Genomic DNA, 25,139 nt, shown 5'->3' with positions numbered 1-25,139 from the left:
TTTATGAGTGGCAGTCACTTCAACCAATCATATTCAAGACGTATTTGCCTTGCCCCACCCCGCCGGCTATTTTCATTTTCTCATAGGTGAGACCCCGCTAGGCACTTCCCGCCTCCCGGGGTGGGGGCGGCACCTGGAGGAACATCGCTCGAGGGGAGGCGCAGGTGTGTAGGTGAGTGGTCTTGATAGATGCTGGGATAGGACCAGGGGTAGAATACCAGCACTTCAAACCTGAATTTAGGGCAACCTTGACCAGTTACAAGCAGCTGAAGCTTGGGCAGGGCACTTCCGTCTGAGCCCCAATGTCCCTCACTGTAAAAATGGGTTAGAAATGCGTAAGTTAGCGTGCCTGCACAGCGCCCGGCCCGTAGTGGATGCGCTGAAGTTTCTTGCCTCACGTCCCACTTCTCACTGCTGCGGAGCCTTGACCGCTGCCCCTCCCCGAGCCCGAGAGTGGCCCTGCCCAACCACACCAGCGCTGCATCGACTGCGCGCCCCTTTCCCAGCATCAAGAGAGAGCTAGTTTCCTCCCTTTTCTTCGGTGTTTCCCTTTCTGCCTCCTAGAAGCAAGGCCTGAGCTATGGAGGTGTGCTTTGCTCCTTGCGCCAACACCAGTTTATCAAACGCTTGCAGTGTGTCAGTCGCTGTGGTGAGCATTGGGTTTGCGTTGGTGAATAAAATAGCTATGGAATGTAGAGCGTATGGGCAGAAAGCAAGTAAAGTCAATAAATAAGCAATTGGAATACGCACATGTATTTCCTGTTTCTTTTCCCCAGTTGTTTTTCTTTTTAGCACTTAACACTAAATGTCGCGTTTTCCATTTTGATCTTGTCTAATGACTGTCTCTTCCACCAGAATGTAAACTCTATGAGTGCAGGGGGTTTTGCTTCCTCACTGCTCTATCCCTTGCACCTGGAACAGTGCCTAGCACTAGTAAATATATGCTAAATGAATCAATACACAACAGAAATAAATAGAGTACTTGATAGAGAATGAGAAAGGGGAGGTTCAGGGTGGGTCTCTGAGAGGAAGTGACCTTTAAGGAAGGCCTGAAGGGTGGGGAGAGTCATCCCACCAGAGACAACAGCATGTGTCAAGACCTGGCTTAAAGGTAGTGCTTCTTAGACTGAAGAGGTGGAGGATAAGAGGAGGCAGAAATCAGGTCTTTAAAGTTCATGACCGACTTGGCCAACTTCCCTGCCAATTTCCAATATACCAAAGAAAGTAGGGTAATTAAGACACGGAGAAGGTAAGTTTAAGGCAAATACTGATAGGAATAACCCTCATGCTGTCTTGCAGTTTACAATTAACAGAGCTTTCCTTTCTCTCACTTATCTTGCAAAAACTTCAGGAGTAAAAAAAGCATAAAGAGGGCTCCAGACTTCCTTCACTCACCATACATACCTGGTCCATAGCACAAAATAAAAATGGGTTGAATTGATAGAACACCATGCTAGGCTGCAAGCTCTATAAAGGTAGAGAGCCCATGTCCTATTTATGTCTTGTGTCCCAGCACCTAACACCGTGCCTGGCTCTCAGACCTTATCTATAAACTGAATGAGCGCTCACCATTCACTGGAGCCTTCCACATGCCAGGCTTGTGCTTGGTGGTAGAATACAGAAAGAATAAGACATCATCCTTGCCTTCAAGGGGGTTGCAGCCTGCTAAACCTTCCTGAAGTCATAGAGCTCATGAACAGTAGAACCAAGTTTTCTGAAACCAAAACCTTTCTTGTATAAGAGAAAGATGTATTGCACGCAGAGGGACTGCCCTTCTAAAACCAAGTGGTAAGAGGATTTGGACAAGTTCTGATCAGAAGGAGCCTGGGGCACCAGGCAAGGAGACTGGATTCGAGCCAGGAGGCAGCTGGGGAGCCGTTAAAGGTTGCTAAGCGGGAGACTGGTGTGATCAGAGCTGGTGGCAGGTGTGCTGATGGATGGTGTCGGGAGAGACTGGAAACATCCTCTGGGACCATGGGAAGCTCCAGTGTAAATGGACATGGGAAGTAGGAAAAGTAGAAAAGGTCTTAAAGGTTAGGAATCATGGGAAGTGATTGGTAACCGAGAAACGGGACCTCTCTGTCTTTTAGGAGTTAGGTGACCTTGGGTAAGTTATTAACGCCCCCCCCCGACCCCAGTTTTCCCATTTAAAAAATGACATCTCTAGTACCAGCCTCATTATAAAGATTAAATGAAATGCAGCAATTTGATGGGTGACTTACCTGAATGAAAGAAAACAGATATAAGGGGCGCCCGGGTGGCTTAGTTGGTTAAGCATCTGCTTTGAGCTCAGGTCATGATCCCAGGGTCCTGGGATCGAGTCCCGCATCGGGCTCCCTGCTCAGCAGGGAGTCTGCTTCTTCCTCTGTCCCTCACCCCACTCATGCTCGATCTCTCTCTCTCTCTCTCACAAAAATAAATTAAAAAATCTAAAAAAAAAAATACTATTTAAAAAGGAAATGATTCTGTTGACGTAAAGGTAAAAACTGGGCAAAGCTGAACTATAGTGGTTAAGTTTGTATGCAAAGGTGGCAAAACTAAGGAAAAGCAAGGGAATGGTTATACCAAAGGTCAGGATGATGGTTACTTTGTGGGGGATGGGAGGTGATCAGGAAGGGACACGTATGTGGGGCTTTTGGGTCGCTAGCCAGGTTCTTTGTACTTTACTATGTGGTAGTTACAAAGGTGTTCCTTTCTAACATTTTAACTTATTTTTGAATAGTTTTGATAATTATTAAATTGTACGTAACTGTTGTATTTTATCGCTTAAAATATTTTTAAATTCAGTGAGCTTTTCTATGTGAAGTGCTTAATCCAGCACTCGAAGCACAGGAAGAAGTCAGGAAACTTCAGGCACCAGCTCTGATCGTTGTGCCCTGTCTGCCTGCCTCCCCTGCCAGGCAGCAGGTCTCAGGGTTGATTCATCCCTGACCCAGTGCTCACACGGAGTTTGGCACCTGCAGGCCTCAGGGAGAATGGGAGCAATCGAGGTTGACCAGAGTGTAACCCACATGTTTTCCCTCTCTCAGGCCAATGAGGGAGGGCCTGGGCCCAGGGCCTCACGGAGTCAGACCTGTTCTGGGAAGAGCACCAAGTTGTCCCTCCCAAGCTGGTCAAGCCCCACTGATGATGGATGAGAGGGAGGAGGATGCCGATGAGGAAGCCTGGCTGCAGCTTCGGCCGGTGGAGCCCTTGCCCTCCCAATGCTGTGGCAGTGGCTGCTCACCTTGTGTGTTTGACCTCTATCACCGGGAGCTGGCAAGGTGGGAGGCAGCCCGAGCCAGCAAGGACAGGAGCCTGCTCAGTGGGGAGGAGTCCCAGGTGAGGGAGGGCTGCTCCTCAGACAAGAGGGGTCGGGGTGGCAGTGTCAGCCTGGCCCCTGCCCTGCACAGTGACTCTGCACGGCAGAGGGGTCCAGGTTCAAAGCCTGACCCAGAGCTGGGCGTGGGGTCATGCCAGGAGTGAATGAGGTTTGGGCATTTTACAGGAGAGAGATCTGTGAGTCATGACATTCAGAGAAGGCTTCCTGGAGGAGGTGCAGGTGGGTGGAATGTTAAAGGCAGTGGGCTGAGACTTAGAAGACGTGAATCTGAATTTCTGCTCAGGGTGTGACCTTGGACAAGTAAGCCACTACCACTCAGGCCTCAGTTTCCCCACATGGAAAACAAGGATATTGGATTAGAGCATCTTAAGGTCCCATCAATTTCTAAATTCTGCAGATCTGGATTTTTAGCAGGTTTGAAGGATGAGTAGGTATTTCATACATTGGAGATGAGTGTTCTGGATAAAGGGCACAGCTCAAGCCAATAAAGACTCCCAGATAGGAAGCAGCAGGGTATTCTTGGGAGAACAGAGAAAAGTTTGGCATCTGATGCCTGGGAGAGAAAATGAGGCTTGAGGTTTGTCCACGGGGCCCTGCAGTGTCCAGCCAAGGAGGCTGCACTTTATCCTGGGGCTGAAGGAGCCGCGGAAGGCTTTTGAGCAGGGGGAGATGAGTCTGAAAACCTCGGGCCTTCTTAGATCAGAGCATGAAAGGGAGGTGAGGTGGGACTGCTCTCTATTACAGGGAAAACTTTCCCACAGAGATAGATAGCCTGTCGGGGGTGGGGAGCGAGAAAGGTGCTTGTGGCTGCTTGGGTGTCTGTCGTGCCCCAGGTCCTAGCTGTTGGGTATTTTCCTGTTGCAGAGCTGCCCGTCCAAGCTGAGCCCAGAGACCTTCCTGGCCTTCTGCATCAGTGCCGTGGACAGACTCACCGAGGACACTTACCATGTTCGGTTTGCACTACCCAGGAACTGCCAGTTCAGCCTGCGGCCTGGCCAGCACCTCATCCTACGGTACACTCAGGGAGTGGGAGGCCAAAGATTTGCAGCCCCGCTTTGCCATTTGCTTGCTGTGTGGCCAAGGACAACTTGCTTAGCCTCCCCTAAGCCTCCATTTATCACCTTTAAGATAAACGTAGAGCTACCTGACTCAGAGGATTCTGGGATTGTGTTTTCATAACAACCAACAGCAGCAACAGTAACAGCAAACACTTTCGTGGCATTTACTCTCCAATGCACAGTTCTGCGTGCTCACACCTAGGAACTCACTGAATCCTCACAAAACCCTGTACGTAGGTACTGTTATTATTCACAAGAGGAAACTGAAGTCAGCGAGGTTCAGTAACTTACCCAAGGTCACACAGTTAGGAAATGGCGGAGCCACGATTTGAAGGCCAGCAATCTGGCTCTAGAGTCTGTGGTATTAATCTAATATTAGTGCCAGTTGAGAGGAAGGACACTTGTCCTCAAGAATAAGGGACTTGCCAAAGATCACACAGTTAATAAGTTCTGCAGCCAGACTTCAAACCCAGACAGCCTGGCTCCCCAGCTACACTCTACCACTCTTCTGAAGGTCCTTCCTCTTCCCAGCCTCCGGCTACCCTCTCCCCCAACCTTAATCCCCTCCCCCTGCACCCCCCCCCCAACCTGCTCAGGGACAAGGCCCTTTGGGAACTGCAGGTGGAGGCATCTGCTAGATGGTTGACTCTGGGTGTGAGGCTCAGCAGAGAGAGATGAGCTCTAGATGTGAGTGTGGGAGTCATCAGCCGGCACCTGGATGCCATTTGGGGGCATATGTGGTATGGAAAGAGGGAAGGACAGAGGACTGAACCCTGGCAACTCCAGCGTTTGTGGTATTGGCAAGAAGGGGAGGAGCCAGAAAGCGGGCAGAGGACGAGGAGAGTGTCTTGCTGCTGGTCACACTGTAGCCACTTGCCTCATGCCAACCCCTGGTGTTGGTGCACAGTGTGCCCAGCCTGTGGCCTGGCTGGCTGTCGTGAAAGCTCACTAATCCAGTGGCTCCAGGGCAAGTCACAGCCCCATGCAACCCTCCATCCATAAGTCGGATGCCCAGCACTCCCTGCCCTTCGCTTCTCTCCTCCACCCTCTCTGCTGCCCCAGCGACATTCCTAACACATGGAGCTAACCATGTCGCTCCCTTCTGGTGAGCCAAGGAGGCTCCCAAGGCTCCAGCTTCCTTTCCCACCGAGTTCTCCTTGCTCCTCCCTCACACTTGCGCCTTGCCCCAGCCTCGTGACCCACTCACCGGTTCCTGGCCTGCTCTGCATTTCCTGCCTCTGAGCTTTTGCCCAGGCTGTGCCCTCTGCCTGGAATTCCTTCCTGTCCTGTCCCCACTTCCACCTGTTGGTGGCCTGCCTCTTTCATACCCAGGAGGGTAGCAAAAGCTCCAGGAGGCCTCCTGAAGCTCCCCGGATGAGAGTGGTCCCTCCGTCTGGAGCATGTCCGTGTTTACCTCTGTAACAGCAGAGGTCATGGTGCTCTTTGCATCCATGCCACGCCACAGGTTGTGTTTATTATTTCCTTGTTTGTCCCCTAAGCATTTCTTGACTATTTCAGTCTAGCTTCCCACTTTTGATGCATTAGGATGGGACTTTTTATTTTTTATTATTTTTTTTAAAGGCTTATTTATTTATTTGAGAGAGTGCACATGTGTGACGGGGGGGGAGGGGCAGAGGGTGAGAATCTCAAGCAGAGTCCAAATCGCTCATGACCTGAGTGAGCCAGTCATGACCTGAGCCAAAACCAAGAGTTGGACGCTTAACCAACTGAGCCTTCCAGGCGCCTCAGGATGGGGCCTTTTTAATCTTTCCACATGTCCAAGAAGAAAGTTTTGCACACAGTAGGACTCAAAAGAGGAATGCTTGGGTGCTCCTGGGAAGCTCTGAGGTGTTGTGTGAGGAACCCGGCTCTGGAGTCAGAGCTAAGGATGAATTTTAGCTGTATGACCTCTGGCAAGTAACATCCTAAGCCTTGGTTTCCTCATGTGGGTTATTGGGGTTTTTGAGGGTTTTTTGTTTGTTTTCTTATTATTTTATTTATTTATTTGAGAAAGAGAGAGAGAGAGTGCGCATGCTCCCAAGCTGGGGGAGGGGCAGGGGGAGAGGGAGAAATGGGATCCCCACTGAACAGGGAGTGGGACTCCATCCCAGGACCCTGGGATCACAACCCGAGCGGAAGGCAGACACTCAACCAACTGAGCCACCCAGGCACCCCTGGGTTGTTATTTGTTAAATGAGATAATGTGCACGATATGCTTGCTGCATAGTAGTCATTTAATACAACATGGCTGCTACTGTTATTACTTGTGATTATCATCCTGGCCCTATTGTTGATAACATCGTAGAGAGGATTCATGCATGAGGTCAGGCTTTGGACTAGGGCACCTTTGAGGGTCCTTCTAATTCTGACACTCCTGGTACATGGTAGTAAGTGTTTTAATAAACATTAACAGTCTTTATCTTTCTCATTCTGTGGTCAAGAAGAGGTCAGGAAACACCATAGTGATGTCCTAAAAACAGCTGACATCATCAATGGACTCTTTGAAGACTTTCCCATCTGTGATCCCAGTAGAACCACACTACAGGGACACACATTGTTGTTCCCACTTTACAGAGGGGCAACTAAGGGATCAGTGACCTGCCTGGGTCTCACAGCCAGCAGGTGGCAGTGGGGGAGCCCAGCACCCCTTTCCTCTGCTCCACCTTCAGAGAGGACCACTGGGGACGACCAGGCCCCAGTTCTCACCAGCCTGGCATATACTTCTCTTTCCCAGAGGGAAGGTGGATGGCTTAGAAATTCAGAGAGCCTATACGCCCATCAGCCCTGCCAACGCAGAAGGATACTTTGAAGTTTTAATCAAGGTGAGCTCACCCACGCGGGTGCCCTTAAGATGGTATGGACTGGACTCCGTTTGGCAGCTGGGTCAGGATGGGGTGGTGCCCAGCCATATGGGAAAAGCCAGTGTTCACATGGGAGGCGGCTGGCTTGAGGAAAGAGCAGGGAGAGTAAAGGAAGCCTTCTCCCATCTCCTTCTTTCCCGGGGTGGTGGGGGGGGCTTCCACCTGAGACCCCAACAGACACCGATTTTAGGAAAAGGAGGCTCAGACTGAGAAAGGTTATGCTGTTCCCTCGCGCTTTCGCAGCTATTCATGGAGAGTGAGCCCCGGGCCCCGGGGAAGGGGCAGCCAGGTCACCTGGTCCCTGCTGTGCACTGGTTGCTGGGCTCCAGAGAGGAGTCAGATACAGTGCCCACCCTTGGACAGGGGGCCAGACCAGGGCAGGGCAGGACGATGGGATAGATGCTGTGACAGGAGGCCCCAACCCAGTTCAGGGCAGCTGGGGTGCAGGGAAGGCAGCAGGCCTTCCTAGCAGAAGCTGAGTTTGAGCTGCGTGTTGAAGTGAAGGAGTGGAGAACCAGGAGGGAAGGGTGGGGACAAAGCTCTCTGTGGCGGGAATAGCATGCACAGTGGCAAAGGAGGCACAGCTGGGAGAGCTGTTAGTCGCTTGTCCCGGAATAGAAGGGGGTGAGCAGGCAGAAGGTGGGGCGTGGAGCACCTTGTGAACGGAACTACCCTGAGCCCATTCTCAGGGAGTAGACAAGGGCCGGGGCATTGGAGCTGGGCCTTGAAGAAGGAATACAAATTGACAGTGGCAGGGAGTGGAATTCCAGGCCTCAGCCTGGACAGATGACCAAAGGCAAGGAGGGGCGAGACAGGGTCTATGGGAGCTGTACCCAGTCTGACGGGCAGGAGGAGGGGTGCTCGTGGGGGCAGCCGAGGTGGGTGGGGCCCTTGGCAGAGATGAGATGAACAAATGGCCTGGGTACAAATCCCCCCCAACCCCCCCAGGACCCAAGGACTCGGCACTGGATGTGTAAGAGGTCTTGAAGATCCAATTATGTGGAAAAAATAATTAGGTTGAAGTACATGAAACTTCTGATACTCTAACATGTTTGACTTACAGAAACAGTGGTTTCATACAGGTCAACCTAATATATAGTCGACATTGTCATTTCCCAAACAGAATTCTAGGGAACACTGATATTTAAGAATAGCTTTCCCATCGTTTATCACCCTTGTAGGATGGGAATTATTATTCTCCTTGCATTGATAAGCAAACTGAGACCCCAGGAGGCCCCAGGCTCCACAGGGAGTAAGAAGTGTGGCCGGTGAGTGAGCCTGGCCTCCTGACTCCAGGCCCCAAGCACTGTCTTGGCTCCTGCCTTCCCTGACTGCCGTCAAAGCCCGAGTGTTTATTCCCTCACACAGAAGCTTGGATGGGGTCCCTTCTCCACGCAACTGTTTGTCTGGGAGATCCCACAAATCCTCTCCAAATGGCCTGCTTCCCCAAGCTGCTTGTCTGGGTGTGTTTCTGTTGAAAGGATAAGCCTGGAGACAGTTCTTCAGGGCAGCTGGAGCTCTCCCAGCTGCAAGGCTGATTTTCTCCTTCGTTTACCGGAAAGCCTCTCTTTAGAGAGATGCTTAATTATCCCTAAGCCGCTGGCTGGGAAGAGCTGGAAATGTCTTTGCAAATTGGGAAGGCAGGCGGGTTTTTTAGGTTTCCCTCCCATGTGGGATGAGAGGGAGGAACTCCCATTTCTCAGGCACCTTCTGGGCACCACGCACTCTTTCCAGCTCTTCATATTCATCATCTCGTTTCAACCTCATAACCTCATAACCATCCTGCAGAGTAGATCATATTATCCCACTTTACAGATAAAGAAACTGAAGCTCAGAGTGATGATGTCACTGCCCCAAGGCCCCTTGGGTAAAGTGATCCCACGCGGGAGAACAGAAGTTCAGTGTCAGCTCTGTTTAACAAGTGTGTATTAAGCAGGCTCCGTGTGGGTGCTGGAGACACAGAAGAATCCTTCCTTTCTCCTTGAGTGCTATCTGTGCCACAGGGCCACTCAAGCCACAGCTGGGGCTGGGCCTCCCCCCAAGACTGGGGCCAGAAAACAGGTGTGCTCGGAGACAGGCCTCCAGCAAGTTAGGAGAACTGTAACCTCCCACCCAGACTTCTTGCAGGAGGACTGAGGACTTCCCTTGCTTTATGCATATGGTACCCAACAAAGTCAGAGCTGCTACCAGAGGTAGCTGTGGGTACTTAAAAGCATGTCTGGTGACTAAAGCCCAGTCTCCTTCAAACTTGATTATATTCTCACTCCAGACACCCTTCCAGTCCTATCAGAGCTTCCCCCTCCCCCTCACATTCTTGTGTCTTGGGTTGTCCTACCTTGACCATACCACACTTGATGCCCAGAACCCTCTTTGCCTTCCTGCTCCTATCCCTAGTGAATGCAATCTTCTTTTTTTTTTAAAGATTTTATTTGTTTATCTGTCAGAGTGAGCACACAAGCAGGGGGAGCAGCAGAGGCAGAGGGAGAAGCAGGCTCCCCACTGAGCAAGGAGCCCGATGAGGGACTTGATCCCAGGACCCTGGGATCATGACCTGAGCCGAAGGTAGACACTGAGGTGTCCCTAGTGAATCCAATCTTGCCTAACCTACAAGATCCAGCTCAAATGCCGCCTCCTCCAGGAAGCCATCCTTGATCCTACTCCATTGGAAGTGACTGTACCTCCTCAGGGTTCTTTCAGCATTCTGTCCTTTTCATGGGGTATTAGGTAGTCTCTACCTTGAAGGTATGAGACTTTGATCGCTCCTAGTTTGTGAGCTCCTTGAGGAGAGGTCTTGAACCTGGATTGATTGATTCATTCATTCATTCATTCATTCATTGAGATATTTATAAGTCTTTCCCAAGGTGCAGGCACTGGCTGCCTTCATGGAGCTTAAGGTCTAGCTGTCTTCCCTGCAGCCCCAGCATGGTGCCTGGCCCAGAGTGAGCAGGCCTGCAGGAAATGTGGACTGCCCACCCCCATGAAGGAATCCCCTCCACAACCTTTACTTTTTTCAGCCAGCCAGGGGACAGTGACAGGTAACGCAGAGGTTGCAAATGAGTAGCCTGCAAACTGATTGCAGCACAGAAATATATTTGGTTTGGGCCTACACAGTGTTTTAAAATTTAGAATTAATTTCTGACATTTCAAAGATGGGAGATTTTACATGAAAATTTGGATCTCCTGCCCCTCTTAGAGAATCAGAAGATAGGGCATCATCAGTCCCACAAACTACATCCCAGAATCTGCAAAGCGGCTCCTCCTTTAGAAGGAGCATTCATGTACTCACCAGTTTACCACAGTCCCCACCACCCCCTGTTGTCTCCCTGATACTGAGAGTGAGTGTCAATTGCCATTAATCATCTCGTACCCAGTTCTTTACTCAGTGTGATGTGACGTGCAGGGCCCCTATAGTCGTGTGGGTCTGAGACCTCTGAAGGTAAGGCTGTCGGTCCTGTGGTTCTTATCCCAGTCTCACCATTTCCCTTCTGGAGAAGCTTCTGGGCCTCATCTGAACATTGGGAATGACAGTCCCAGCTCTGGGGTGACTAGGAGGATGCTCTGAGATAGCACCTGCCAGGTGCTCGGCCTGCCGGCAGGGTTGCACATCAATGGCTGACGTGGTTTGTATTGGTAGCGTGTACGTGTTCCAGTGAGGTCTCCCTGTGTTTGCTCCCAGTGCTACCCGACTGGGCTGATGTCCCGGTACGTCAAGTCCTGGGGCACAGGACACACAGCTTTCTGGCGAGGACCTTTCGGCGATTTCTTCTATAAAGCAAACCAGGTCAGTGCCAGCACACTAGGCTCTCGGGAGACGCCTCCTGCCTGAGCCTCCAGGACCATGGTTTCCATGTGTCATCAGGCTGTAGAATTGCACTGGTGCCATTCCTCCTGAGCCCAAGCCCAATCCCAAGAGCGTCCTTGGGGTTGGACATGGGAGGAGACAGAATGGGCACTAAGAAACAAAACTGCCTGCATATGCTCTAGAACTATCCGGGGTGGCCCATTGCTTAGAAAATCCACACTCACGTACTTGGTACTCAGGACACCTATGCCGTCAGACCCTCTGCTTATCTTTCCACCTTTACATTCTAGCTACAAAACCATGGAGACCACTCTCTTAAATACACGCCATAGCTCTCTGCTCGGGAGCCCACTGCTCCCCAGCCCGAAGGCTCTTCCCCTCATCCTCCTGGCATGTTCATCTCCTTCCCTGATGTGCCTGGGAAGAATTAGCAATTTCTCATCAGTTGGTGCATATGTGGACGGCAGCTTGGCAGTGTGTACCAAGAGTCTTAAGAATCTCCAAATCCTGTGACCCAGTAATTCCGCCCCTGGAAGGCTGTCTTATGGAAAGCATCCAAATGCTGCCTCTTGTGCACATGTTCGTGGAGGCTTTACTTGTAATAGCAGGAAATTGGAGGAAACTGAATATCCAGCCGCAGGGGAACAGTTAAGTGCACTGGGTTACAGGTACTTGATAGAATATTATCCTGGATTTTAAAATTATGTTTATAAATGATGTTATATGCTTATGCTGTAAGCATATAACAAAACTGAATATACAACAGGTTGGGAAACCAAGTTTAAATGCACAGAAAATATATGAAAAGAAAATGCAATGCAGGGCGCCTGGGTGTCTCAGTCGTTAAGCGTCTGCCTTTGGCTCAGGTCATGATCCCAGGGTCCTGGGATCGAGTCCCACATCGGGCTCCCTGCCCGGCAGGGAGTCTCCTTCTCCCTCTCCCACTCCCCCTGCTTGTGTTCCTGCTCTCACTATCTCTCTCTCTGTCAAATAAATAAAATCTTTAAAAAAAAAAAAAACAAAGAAAATGCAATGCAATGTCAGTGGCTCTGGGTGGTAGAATTATGGGTGATTTTTGTTTTCTTCATTATACCTTCCAAGTCATCCACAATGAGCACCTATTACTTTTATAATTAGGAAACAAAGCAAAAGAAAAGCAAATGAAAAAGAATGAATCATTCCTTTCTCCCCATTATTTTTGTTTAATATAAAAATAGTTTTATTGGTTTTTTCCTTATTACAAATACGGTACATTTACATTACCAAAAAAAAAAAAATCAGATTTAGAGAGGCAAAAGAAGAAAAGAAAGCACACGTGTAGGCCATCTACCCAGTGCTCCCAGTCCTACCCGACTGGGCTGATGTCCCGGTACGTCAAGTCCTGGGGCACAGGACACACAGCTTTCTGGTGAGGACCTTTTGGTGACACCAGTCTCACTGCCTTGGCAGAGAACTTTCCAGCTCCCCTTCCACACACAGGTGAGAAACCCGTGTACACACCCATGGACATGTGTGTAACAATGCACGCACCCACCACCATAGTATTGTTACACTATGAGACACGTGTGTGGTGCTGCGTACCTGGGCCAGGCTCTGATGTTCACACTTGCCAAGCTAAAATTTTATTTTCTCCTCACCACAGCTCTTGGGTTTGCTACCCCTGCTTTACAGACGTGTAGGGTGTGTAGGTTGTAATACTCTTCAGCAGCGTGCTCCTAGTGTCAACCTTGCTTAGGCTTGCATTTTAGCTGAGGGTGTCCCCGTGTCCCCCAGGCCCTTGAGAGCAGGGACCGAATTGTCCCTGTTTCCCCCTGACCTAGAGGGGACACCTGATGCACATTGTCTTGACTGCCCCTTCTGGGTGGGGCCTCCCTGCATCCACAGAACCCCCCCCTGCAGAGCCCCTGCATTTCCTATCCCGGGAGGTTGTAGGGCCAGGCAGTGAGGGAGAAGAGATGGCATCTCACACAGAAACATTTGGCTGCTGGGACGGGCTGAGGCGTGGTTCTGCGCAGGGCTGCTCTGGCCCTCTCCCTGGCCCTGTCTTGCTGCTCTGCAGTCGTCTTCATTGTAGATGGATTTTATGGCTGCCGTGAGGCTGGCATGTGAGCATCTGTGCGTTCCTTCCAGACATTCGCAGGTCTCCATGTGGGGCCACACATGGGGCGGACAAGGCCCTGTCCTCCAGAAGCTCACCGTGTGATGGGGGACAGACGCCCACACAAATGGTAGCAATACGGCGTGACCGGTGTCATGAGGAGGGGGCACAGAGGACTGTGGGGATGCAGAGGAAGGACCCCTCACATGCTATTGGCTCGGGGAAGACTGTCCAGAAGAGACTGCAAGTGGTGGTGGGAGAAAGAGGAGGAGCGCGCGCATTGGGGACCAGGAGGCTGGGGACACGCACCACAGGACAGGGTGTTGCAGCCAGCAGCAGGGCTCAGTGAGGGAAGGAGTCGAACTGTGTGGAGCACCAGGATTCGCACCAGGCATCTTGATGGCATCTCGTTTAATCCCCACGACAATTCTGAGGCACATGCCACTGTGGGGGAGGGGCTGTTATTTTTTTTACCCGTGAGGAAACCAAGGCTCAGAGAAGTGAAAGCACTTGGGCAGATCATATGGCTGAAGATTTAGACCCAGGTCTGCATGACTGATACTTGAGGAAGTATTTCCTGCAGGCGTGTGACACGCATTAGCTGTCGATAAAGCTAGTGGAAACCTGGACTGCATTCTCAGAGGCCTAATCTCTAGAATGAAGGAGGTGACTACCTTGCTGCGTAGGGCAGGCACTACCCTTTAAAGCACTGACCTTAAAGAAGATCACGCCTCTTAAAGAGACCTAGAGCCAGGAGATGGCTTCGTGGATTCAGTGATGGGTTGATGGAATTGGAGCCTCTTGGGGAAGAAATTCACTTTCATTGCATGGTTCTTCTGTGCCAGCACTGTGTTGGGCACTTATGTATAGTAAGTATCTCAGTCTGGAGAAGAGCAGGCTCAGGGATCCATGCCAGGGCCCTCAGATCTCTACAGGGCTGCCCTGGGGCAGAGAAGGCAGCCCAGAGGACAGAGCTGGGATAGGGGTGGTGGACTAGGCTTTGGCGGGAGCAGGTTTCAGCGTGAGGTGGAAGACCTCTCTGGCAAGGGGGGTCAGCCTATAATAGAGCAAACTGCTTTGGGAGGTAGTGGGCTCCCTGTCAAGAGAAGTGTGTTAGCAAAGTCCTGTGGCGATGGACAGGAGAGCAACTGAGCCACTTGTAGGATGGGCTACAGCATTTTATGTTCCTGTTCAGCCTCCAGATTCCATGATTTCTGTGACACAGACCTCACAAGCTGTAGACTTTCACAAGAGGACGTAGAGAGGGGACCTCAGACGGGTGGGACCCCCAGGAAGGGCTGTGCTGTGGGTGGGCTGAGACCTGCCATCTCCCCGTTCTGTTCCCCAGTATGGTGAGCTCCTCATGCTGGCTTCAGGCACTGGCCTGGCCCCCATGGTGCCCATCCTGCAGAGCATAACAGACAATGCAGAGGACGAGACCTTTGTCACCCTGGTCGGCTGCTTTAAGACCTTTGAGGGCATCTACCTGAAGACCTTCCTCCAGGAGCAGGCCCGTTTCTGGAACGTCCGAACCTTCTTTGTCCTCAGCCAGGTGAGCCCAGCGTGCTGACTTCCTTCCCTGGTTAAGACTATGCCGGCCCCTTGCACCCGTCCTGAGGATCTGCTGTGGCCTCCCTGCCCCAGGGGCCACAGTAGGAATCCCTGCTGCCAGTGGGAACTGCCACCCTGTGCCCGCAAGGAAGGCAGGTCCGGTTCCGTTTGGTGTGTGTGGATGCAGGAACTGACACTTGAGAGGTAAAGGTGCTGGCCTGTCCGTGCTGCTGGCTGGGGTGAAGCCAGGATTGGAGCTCCCCACCATGCTTTACTGCCTGCCAGTTCCCCCCTGGCCTCACCAGGTATACAGGCTGGGGGCCTGCGTGTGGAGTCAGTGGGCCAGGCCGCAGATGTCCCCAAGGCCGGGATAAGCTCCTTCGGGGCAGGGATCATGTGTCTGGATCACCAAGCACTCCTCGGTGCTTGGCAGGGTGCCAGGCACGGAGTAGACACACGCGCCATCAGTGATTGGTGAGCAAGCGGATCTGGGGTCACCGCATTTACCCGGGCCCCTCCCCCAGCACTTTGTCCCTGCATGGGAGGAAAGCTGCTTCCAGACTCTCCAGGCTGCAGGTACTTGAACTAGAAGCAACCCTGCCCCTCGGGCTCCTCCTCCCTGCATGCACTCCGGCCACCCTACCCGCTCCCTCCCCTCTTCCACAGTCAGGGCCCGTCTCGTTCCTTGTGCCAAGCCAGGCCCTGAGCTGCCTTCCCCTTGGTCTGCAGCTTTATTTCTCTTCCGTGCGCCCCCAGGGCTGGGCTCCCTGCTGGGGCCTCCCCTCCGGTCTGTGTTGCTCAGGGTCGGCCTCACTGCCCAGTACTTTGGAGCACCCTTCTCATCAGTTTCCTACTTGAGGCAGCTTTAGAGTGTCCCTAAAGACTGGTGTGATCTTCCCTATCATGACTGGGTGGGGGGTGTCAGGAAACTGGGTTTCCCTCCCCAGTACCAGGGGTCTGGGACCCTCAGTGACCAGGTTCTGTGGGCCTCTGATGGGACAGGAGGCTCAGTGGCGTGACCATGAGGAGGGCCATGCTAGGTGAGCATCTGCAGCAGCAGGAAGTGCCGAAGGCCGGGGTACGAGGCAAAGGCTAGTGTGCAGCCCAACTCTTGTGTGCCCGGGGCGGCCCTGTCAGCTCCGCTCGAGGGCCAGCTCAAGGAAGGTGGGAAGAGTGGCAGAATCACCCAGCCGTTGACCAGCCTTCCTGTTCCCCAACCGCATGCCAGGTGCCCGGGATAGGGAAATGAAGAGGACCTGCCCCCTGCCCTCCAGGCACTCGCCTTTCTGTGGGGAGACAGCCACAGGGCTGGCTTCACTGAACACTTTCTCCGTGCCTGGCACTGTTCTAGGCACTCTGTGTGCTAAATCATTTAATCCCACCACAGTCTTAGGCGGCTTGTCCTGCCATCATGCCCGTTTTATAGAGATGGCACAGAGAGATTAAGAACCTTGACTAAGTTGGTGGAGAGTTAGGTGTGAACCCCGGTGGTCCTGCTCCAGACGCCCTGCTTTCACTGCCTGTTGGTATAAGACAGCACAGGGAGAGGTGATACACGGAGGGTGCTGAGGATGCCGGCGGCAAGCAGGGAGGGCTTCACAGAGGAGCTGGCATTGAGCCTGGGCTTGAGGGCAGAGTTAAAGCTGACCAGCAATAAAGGGCCCTCAGCCCTGGCTCAGGGCTTTGATGATGCCAGTGGCCTGGGACTGGGCAGGTGAGTGGGCTGGCTGTCAAAGGCAGGGGCAGGTGAGGGGCCATGGACTGGCCATGTGCCTCCTTGACCTAGGATGCTCCCTGGCCTGCCCGGGCTGCAGCCACAGCGGCCCCACAGATCTCCCCCTCCAGCCACTCCCTGCCAGTTGGCCCTTCATCTTGCAGCCAAAAGGGCAACACTGACCCCCCTACCACCCTGCTTCCAGCCCTTCCCTGGCTCCACACCGCTCTCAGGATGACGGCCCAGCCCGCACGGCTGCACCAACATACGTGGGCTCGTCTCCTGGCCCCCCCTCCCGGCGTGTCCCGGCACCACTGGAAGAAGGGCACCGTGCTCTTCTGGCTGCCAGGCCTGCGTGTGCTGGTGCTGTTCCCCCTTTCAGGAGCACTTTTCCCCACTTGCTCACCGAACACCTACCCACCCCTCACATCTCTCTGCTGGGGTGGGACTCTATCCCGGCAACTTCTCCAGAGCCCCCAGACTGGCATAGGTGTTTCTGCTGTCGTAGCCGGGACTCTCCTCCTTGACAGCATCTACCCTGCGGCGCCATCCCTGATTAGGGGTCCCCCACCCCACCTGGGCAGCAACCAGACCCACCGCATCTCTGGGTGTGCAGTTGGGGGAGGGGGGCTATGCCAACCCGAACTAGCCTGTGGGAACTGGGAGGGGAGGCCGCTGGCCCGCAAGGACCCTTTGGGTGGGTCAGAGCATGGAGGAGGCGTGGGAAGATCCAGATCATCAGAGCGGACCCCCTGTGAGCACTGTAATGGTGTCTTTAGAGGGCCCCTGGCGTCAGATGAGCTCTGCGGCGCGGGCCTCCGAGGCGCTGTGAGTGTGCCCGAGGGGAGGCCTACACCTGTCACAGTGGCTCACAGAAGTCAGGGCCACTCACCTGGGACATGGTGGCAGAGTTTAGACTCCAGCCCCCTCTCTCCTTCGCATCTCTCTGCTTAGCCCCAGAAGCTAAAAGCTCACCTTCATAGGGTCTGCAGAGGGGATGGTCCTGTTCTGTTTTTGTTTGTTTAGATGCTGGTTGCATGGTGTCTTGTCTCCGTTAGAAATCTCCAGACTACATATACTTACTGATTTGTGTGCTGTTTCTATACATAATGTACTTCAGTGGAACGTTCACTTAAAAAAGAGACGTTCCGCCAAGTAAGCTGGAGGTGGAGCTTTTCTTTCGTAATCCCGAAGATGAAAGCCACCAGCGAAGGCTAGAAGAGCAGAAAGAGAGACGCCTGGGTCACTCGGGCACCGTGCACCCTGGAATCCTACCTCCAGCCTTTTTATGTGAGAAATAGCGCGGCCCCCTTGGTTAAGGCACTGCTGCCTCGGGTCCCTGACACACGCAGCCGGAGCGGGACCAGGAGGCTTTTTTGATTCGAGCAGCCGCCACATGCCAGTGCCTAGCACCGTGCCGGGCACAGAGTGGCCCTCAGTCAGTACTTGTTCCGTCAGTAAGGGCATGAACACGTGTTACGCTCCCAGGGTGATGGTGGCGGGCAGCCTTACAAAGGTGCTGGGAGACCCCCCCAGTCTTGGGGAGAAAACATCTCCCTGGAGAGACAGGGGCAGTGGCCCCCGAGAGGCAGCGAGGATTGGTGGGGCCTGCCTCCCTGCGCGCCCTGGGATGCGCCCCCTCCTCGCTGTGCCTCCCCTGTTGTGGGAGGATACACATCCCCCCGCCCCTGGGCTTGTTATGAGGGTAATCAGAGCCCCGGTGCCAAGAAGTCCCTGGCCTGTGGTAGGGCTAGCTGAAGGTTGCCTTCCCACCCCTCTGCCTCAGTTTCCTCGTTCGACAGTGATCTGCGTGAGCTCTGAAGACTTCCCAGTAGTCACCTGCATGATTTCTCATTGTCTCAGGAGACCTCCCTGGAGAAGCTTCCCTGGAGTTACCGGGAGAAGACCCGCTTTGGCCGCTTGGCCCAGGGCCTGATTGAAGAGCTGGTTGGCTCCTGTCGCAGAAAGCCATTTGCATTGGTCTGTGGCTCAGCCGAGTTTACCAAGGACATGGCCAGGTGCCTGCTATGCGCAGGCCTGGCCAAGGACTCCTACTTCCTCTTCTAGCCCTGGCCTCCCTTCCAAAGCCCAGGCCCGGGTCCTGCCACTGGAACACTGGAAGAAGCACAGACTGGAGTCAGAAGACATGGAGTGCAGGCCTGGCCCCACCGCTCACTGGCCGGGTGACCTTAGGTGAATGTCTTTACCTCTGTGCACCTGCAGTTCTCCCCTACCTCACGAGGTTGCCACCTCCCTCAGGCAGACATCTTGCTGTGTGGAGGGAAGATGGGGCTGCAGGAGCCCCAGGGAGGGGGCGTGGGAGTCCGGGAGGACTCCGGGGAGAAAGCCTGGTCCATGCCAAGCCCCAGGATGAGTAGAAGCCCGCTGGAGGAGGTGCAGGAGGAGCTTCCCAGGTGCCTCAGATTGGAGGGCTTTGGGACTCCCATCCCACCCTGCCCTAGAAATGCCTGTTCTAAAACCTTTCCCTGGAAGCTGCGTGTCCCTGCTGTGGCCTCAGGGCTGGCTCAGCTGCATTGCTTGCAGTGTTTAGGGAATGACCATAGGGGTAGCTAAGAGCTCTTTGGAGGAGGAACTTGCCTTATGTACCTCCTGTGCCTCAAGCCTGACACAGCGGTCTCGGGTTCTGCGACCTGATCACATTCTCCGGGCAAGGTGGGCCCTGGACTACCTTTATTTTGTACTGGGTCCCAGGCCTTTCCTGCTGCAAACAGCTTCTCTCTCAGTCTCCCTTCCCTGGCTCAAGAGCCCAGCCCAGAGTCCTTTCCTGAGCAAAAGAGGTACAGAAACAAGCGCCCCTTGCTCCTCTAGGCAGCCAGCTCAGCCCGCCTTCAGCTCCAGAGCCCTGGTGACGGTTGCTATGGAGATCTAAAGATAGAGCAGGAGTCAGGAGACCTGGGTCCCTCTCCCTGCTCTGCCCACTGAGCCGCTGCTGGTTCCACTCCACCCCCACTGCCCTCCCCACCGCGCCCCTCCATCCTGCGTGGGGCAAGCCCTCCCCTTGGACCCGGCGCTCTGTAATGAATCCTGCTTTCCACCACCTGGCCTCCACCGTGCTGCCTCAGCTGGGGCTGGCAGCAGGCGGGAATACTAAGCCACGAAATCTCAGAATCAGAGGACCGTGGAATCAGAACTTTATGGTCGTGAAATCACAGCCCTCCTCACACCAGAAATTAAAGTTCAGGACTCCAGAAAGCATCCCGTCTATTAGACTCATTGTGCGAACGGGGAAAGCAAGGCCCCGTGAGGCGAAGAGACGTGCCCAAGGTCAAACAGTTTGCCGCAGAGCTGGCATGAGAAGCCAGGTCCCCTGGTGGCGCCTGTATGGAGAGTTGGGTAACCGGTGATTTTCACACCGGGCTCTGTAGGACACTAGGGTTCCGGGCAAGGCAGCAATGAGGGGACAGCCACACGGGGTCTCCAGGCTCCCTGCAACCAGAGCAGTTCTGTGTTCATCCCATTGATATATCAGGGTTTGCAGTCACCTCCATTTGTGAGAGGGTTTTCCTGCACGCAGGGCCCAAAAAGTTGCAGGCACATCTCCAAGCTGGGCCATGTCCAGGAAGTAACCCTGGTGGGCATCTGGGGGACAGTGCCAGAGGTTTCACACTCAGACTTAGGGGTGGTAGGGAGTCCCCACGTAAGAAATGAGGGTCTGGGGCGGTTCTTTTGTGTCTTTGTCCCATTTTGTATGTTGGGTGTTTAGACATTAGACACAGCCACTCCGTGATAACCATCAGCCCCTCTTGTCCTAGAATGTGTCACCCTCCCCTTCCCCTCACCTCACAGGGCATCCATACAGTCTGGATACAGTGGGGTCTCTTATCATGGGACAATGGTGAAGACCCAGCCATGCCCTTGATACCAGTATGCCAAAAGGCTCACATCGTCCAGAGACTGGAAAGCTCCTGCCTTGCAAGATGGTAAGTTAGCCTTAGAAGGGGACCGGTTGGGGTGTGTGAGGATGGACTGTCTGAATTGGAGGCAAGCCTCTGTCGGCTAGCCAGTTCTGCCCATCCCTCCTGATGAAGCCACACCCACTGCATGGCATGGGTGGGGGGGCATGCCGTCAGGGTGATGGCAGCCAAAGGACGCCTGCCTGAGTTTGGCCCCCTCAGTGTTTTGCCTGCAGCACTTCTATGTTCCCCTCGATGGTCTCCCAGCCTCTCCCCTCACGCCCTCCATACTGCCACCAGACCTGGTTTTGCAACTCTGATAAGAACACTTAACATGAGAGAGAGGAGGAGCAAGATGGCAGAGGAGTAGGAGACCTAAATTTTGTCTGGTTCCAGGAATTCAGCTAGATAGGGATCAAACCATTCTGAACGCCTATGAACTCAACAGGAGATCGAAGAAAAGAATAGCAGCAACTCTCTGAACAGAAAAGCGACCACTTTCTGGAAGGCCTTTGGAGCCTGTGCGTGGTCCAACTCCTATTCATCCTTCAAGTCCCAGCCTAGATGCCTCTTCCTCCAGGAAGCCTTCCCTGACTTTTCCAGGACAGTTTAAGAGCATTTCACCTAGGCTCCCACAACCCCTCTCCATTCTCTAGAAAAAAATTAAACCTCATCACACTTAAAAAAAGAACACTTAACATGAGAGCTACCCTCCTAACAGAGTTTGTGCACAGTACATTATTGTCGACTGGAGGTACAGTGTTGAACAGCAGATCTCCTGCAGATCTGAGCCTGTCACTCCCTTGCTGAAAATCCTTCAGTGGCTCCCTGTTGCCCTAGGATACAGCGTCACAACCCTGCCTGCCTCTCCAGACCTACTTTCTATCCTTGGCCCCTTGCGTCCAGCTCTCAGGTTTTGCCCCAACGCTCTTGCTCACGTGTCAGTACGGCCCTTCCCATTTGCTGCCCTCTGGGTCTGGGTCTGGGCCACCCTCCCGCCCTCCCCTCTTCCACTCGCCTTGGGCTCCTCGTCCCCTGAGGACTTACTCAGCTCACTATCCCTTCCCCTCTGAAGCCACGCCTGCCTCCACCACTGCAGGCCAGGTCGGCCAGCAGGTTCTTGTGCATCCTGCTGAGGCGGCGGCTCTGACTGCCTCATGCGCAGGTGAGCACATCATGGGGCTGTCCTGGGGCCTGTGCATTGTGTCCCCAGTGTGGGAGTGTGCTCAGCACATCCTGAATGTTGAATACCCGCATAATAAACAGGGAATATACATGGAGTACTTCAGAGGTTGCAAAATGCATCTTCTCTATGTTGAAGCGCCATATTGTCCCCAAGATGCACGCTATTTTATTACCCCAATCCACTGATGAGGAAAACCAAGCTTCCAAGACATTAGGCAATTGTACAAGGTGACGTTGGGATGCACAAATTCCAACATGCTGCAGTTGTTATAAAGGTTATATGTGACACGTTAGTGCACCAGGAGACGCGTATAAAGATTTTCTTTGCTGCACCATTTGAAATAGCAAATAAAAACTGCCCATATGTCCATCAATAAGAGAAGAGAGAAATAAATTGTTCTATATTCATCCAGTAAAATAACGCATAGCAGTTAAAATGAACCAACTAGATCTACATGTATCAACGTAGACTCAATTAAAACATAATTGAGTGAAAATCAAATTGTAGAAGGCAATGTACAGTGAGATACCAATATTTTGAAAGTCTAAAAACACAAAATAATGCCAAATGCTCAGGAAGGGGATACACCAACTGCAAGGGTGATAGTGACCTCTGGGGATGGCGTGGGGTGAGCAGTCTTTTTTTATCTGCATCGCTTCAATATAAAAACATTTGCAATGAATATGGCCAGATATGAACATCGGGTGACTCTGGGTGATGGGGTCACTGATGTCTGCTTTTTCTGTATTTGAAATCGTTCCATAATGAAAGATTTAAAAAAGAAGATGAAGTGCACCTGGTCACGCTGCTTCAGAAACCAGAGGCTTAAACACAGTCATCCCCACCCCCTCAGGATAGGCTATGCCCCTTTATGTCTCCAGGCTTGTCCAGCTTCCATTTGAAACTGTCGTGAGTGCCTACTGTGTGCCCTGGTTCGGGTACCACAGTAAGTAGGAGACGCAACCTTGGCACTCAGCTTACATGCTGTTCCCTCTGCTTGTCCCTCTGCTTTCCTTCGTAAACACAGACCGGAGTGACTTTCTATATACCACAGTTTGGGACTCTTTTGTTTATTTGTTTTCCTTTTCAAGTGAGGCAGGCCTAGATTCAAATCTCTTGCCAGTTGTGTAAGTATCCAGAGCAAGTAACTTGGCCTCTCTGAGCCTCAGTTTACTCATCCACAAAGCGGGGACAGTTGCGCCATCTCCCAGGGTTATGTGAGGCTGAAGGGAACGCGTGTGGTGCTCGAGCACACACCTCTCACAGAGCGGGTGTGAGAGCCCAGCCCCCTCCTTTCTCTTGTCTCCCTGGTGGCCCCAGCAAGTGCCTGGCTCATGGCTGGCCTCTGAGAAGAGCACTCGTTCGCAAACTTTCCACTCTCCAGAACCCTCCCTTTTTACTATTTTCCCCATGCTTTGGAAGATTTTGATCCCAAATTGCATGTATTAAGTCGTTATTCATTTATCTCCCATTTTTTATTAATCAAAGACCCAGATAGCTGCCCCTGAGAGTTTCTGATCTGTACAGCCAGCTGGGGGCTGCACGTGGTGGACGTAACTCCAGCCAGAGGCAGACGAGCGCAGCAGCTGGTGTGGTCTGCGTGGCCTGAGGAGGGGCAGTGCAGATGTGTCGCATTCATTTTCTCATTCGCATGGACCGTGAGTTGTGGGAGCCGCGGGCCTCGCCCGGGGGGTGCTGTTTGCGCAGGTCACCGACTAGCCAGTATTTAGCACAGGGCCCCCATGGGGCCGGAACCCTCATGCCACAGGGCTCACTCTAAGTAGATGGCGTGGACCAGGGCCACACAGAAGAGCGTGGGGTTCACAGAGTGGGAGGTAGCAAAGCTGTCTGCACGTGGATCCCACAGGCTCTGGCTGGAGGCCACTGCATCATCCTGCCCCTGGCTCCCCATGCTGACGGAGCACACTTGCTTGTAACGGGGCGGGCTGACAGCCTTAACTGGGTCCCGGATGGCAGCAGTCAGCTCAGCGGCCAGGTGGGCATACTGGGCCAGGTGGGAGGCCATACCGGCCAGCTTCAGGGGCAAGTGAGCCTGCATCAGCTCCTCCACCCGGACGTTGGGGGGACTTCGCCTCTGGCCTGGCTGACAAGGGCTCCTGGAAGGAGGCGAGGAGGGAGGTGATGGGGGTGCTTGCAACAAGGAATATCGAATTTGGGCTGGAAGCCAATTCTGTTGAACATAGAGCCCCACGTTGGAGCGTACAATTTGGAACAGTGGAATGGAAACTAGAGCGTAGAACCAGGAACACAGAGAATAACTTTATGAGTACAGGGATTCACCTGGCTTCGAAGGGGCTTAGCCTACAGTAAGTGCCCTAGGGGGCTGAGGCTTGCTCCAGGGCACCAACTCCCCACACTTGTGGCCTCCCAGGGGTGGGCTCAGTGCCTGGCAGCCAGGGGGCCCTGAGGCCGAGAGATGCAGGAGCCAGGTGCTTGTAGGGACTTTCTGCAGCTTCCTCCTGGTGCGTGAGCGGCAGAGGTGGTACATGAACAGGGTCTGCTAAGGTATCTCAGTGCTCACGATCTTTAGAGAGCAGTAGCTTCCCTGTTTCATAGGCAAAGAAATGGACAGATGCTCAAGAGGTAAAGCACCTGGTGGAGAAAGTGGTTTTCTTGCGTGACTGGAGGGGTCCGTAGCTTGCCTGCTCCCTCCCCACCACCCCAGCTAGCACCATGTCTCCCCAGTCAATGTTGACGTGGCGTCTGTTGAACGAATGAATGAGCTGATGGGAGTCACATGACCATGGGGTGGGGTCGAGATGGTGTAAGGAAAGTGTGCAGTGCTTCCTGGCCCACAATGTCTCCGTGAGCCCTGATCCCCTTCCTCTGCCCCCTCTAGGGGCAGCAGGGCTCTCTGCCAGGAAGCAAACCTTCACGCCCAGGCCCGTGACCACCTTCAGGGAACTGCCTCCCATGCTCCAGAGGAAGGGCTTCAGGGGATCTCCAGCAAGCCTTTACTGGTTCCATCCAACCAGCCCTGAAGCCTATCCAAATTTCCCCCATGACAACTCAACAAAACCCAGCAATAGCCTGCCTTCCCTCTGTGTTATTCCAGAGAAGAACGCACTCTCTGTCTCTCAACCTCTCTGCCCTCCCTCCCTCCTCCCATATTTTCAGCCTCTCCTTGAAGAGCTGCCTCCAACTTGCAGGGTCTCCTTTGTCACCTCCCTTCGCTCCTCAACCCCCTGCACTCTGGTGCCCACCCCACGTGTGTCCCTGGCGTCTGGAGATCACTTTCCTGCAGCCTGCGATGCTGTTGTCAATTCCCTTCTCTCTCAGCCTGTTTCCTCGATGGCATAGTAAGTCCTACCTCACCAGATTATTCTGAGAACTAAGTAACTCCTTCCTTCGTGTATTCAGCGAGCATTTCTGAACGCCTGCTTGTGTGCAGGCTTTCTGCTGGCTTCTTGAAGATGCTGACTTTGGAGGTGTCTGCAGTCCCCCAGTGTCACAGAAGCTATTAGAATAAATGTGAAAGAGCCTGGACACTCTGTGAAGGTAGGCTCTGTCATCTTTCTGCCTTCCCTGGCCCTCCGTTTCCACAGCCAAGAAATGGGTGGGAAAGGGGCTTGGACTTGCTCTCTGAAGTCTCCTCCAAGCCCAGATGGCCCA

At 53.2% G+C, this 25,139-nt stretch overlaps 1 protein-coding gene across 7 annotated transcripts; it reads left to right on the top strand.

Annotated features, from left to right (window-relative positions):
* Positions 1-79: 79 nt before the first annotated feature.
* On the top strand, positions 80-19,622 carry CYB5RL (cytochrome b5 reductase like). 7 transcript variants are annotated; one of them, XM_081818475.1, is made up of 7 exons: positions 81-172; positions 3,030-3,321; positions 4,187-4,335; positions 7,115-7,202; positions 10,876-11,022; positions 14,490-14,693; positions 18,270-19,622. In XM_081818475.1, the coding sequence occupies exons 2-7, from the start codon at positions 3,034-3,036 to the stop codon at positions 18,471-18,473; spliced, it is 1,080 nt and encodes a 359-aa protein (XP_081674601.1). In that variant the 5' UTR covers positions 81-172; positions 3,030-3,033; the 3' UTR covers positions 18,474-19,622. The 7 variants fall into 7 exon arrangements, with proteins under 7 accessions (XP_081674604.1, XP_081674601.1, XP_081674602.1 ...); XM_081818476.1 differs by having other exon boundaries at positions 82-172; positions 10,918-11,022; XM_081818480.1 differs by having other exon boundaries at positions 99-164.
* Positions 19,623-25,139: the final 5,517 nt, after the last annotated feature.

The sequence above is a fragment of the Leptonychotes weddellii genome, chromosome 4 (assembly GCF_054177405.1).
Source record: "Leptonychotes weddellii isolate Sample4059 chromosome 4, ASM5417740v2, whole genome shotgun sequence".
NCBI lineage: Eukaryota > Metazoa > Chordata > Mammalia > Carnivora > Phocidae > Leptonychotes > Leptonychotes weddellii.
The sequence above is the reverse complement of the archived record's forward strand: the minus strand, read 5'-3'. Positions and strand labels throughout refer to the sequence as shown.

Bases quoted from the DNA above. Each gene is read 5' to 3' on its own strand.
- CYB5RL (XM_081818475.1), top strand. From the start codon at position 3,034: ATGAGGGAGGGCCTGGGCCCAGGGCCTCACGGAGTCAGACCTGTTCTG. The intron at 7,203-10,875 runs GTGAGCTCACCC...TTGTATTGGTAG, and splicing joins ACTTTGAAGTTTTAATCAAG to CGTGTACGTGTTCCAGTGAG. The intron at 11,023-14,489 runs GTCAGTGCCAGC...TCTGTTCCCCAG, and splicing joins TCTTCTATAAAGCAAACCAG to TATGGTGAGCTCCTCATGCT.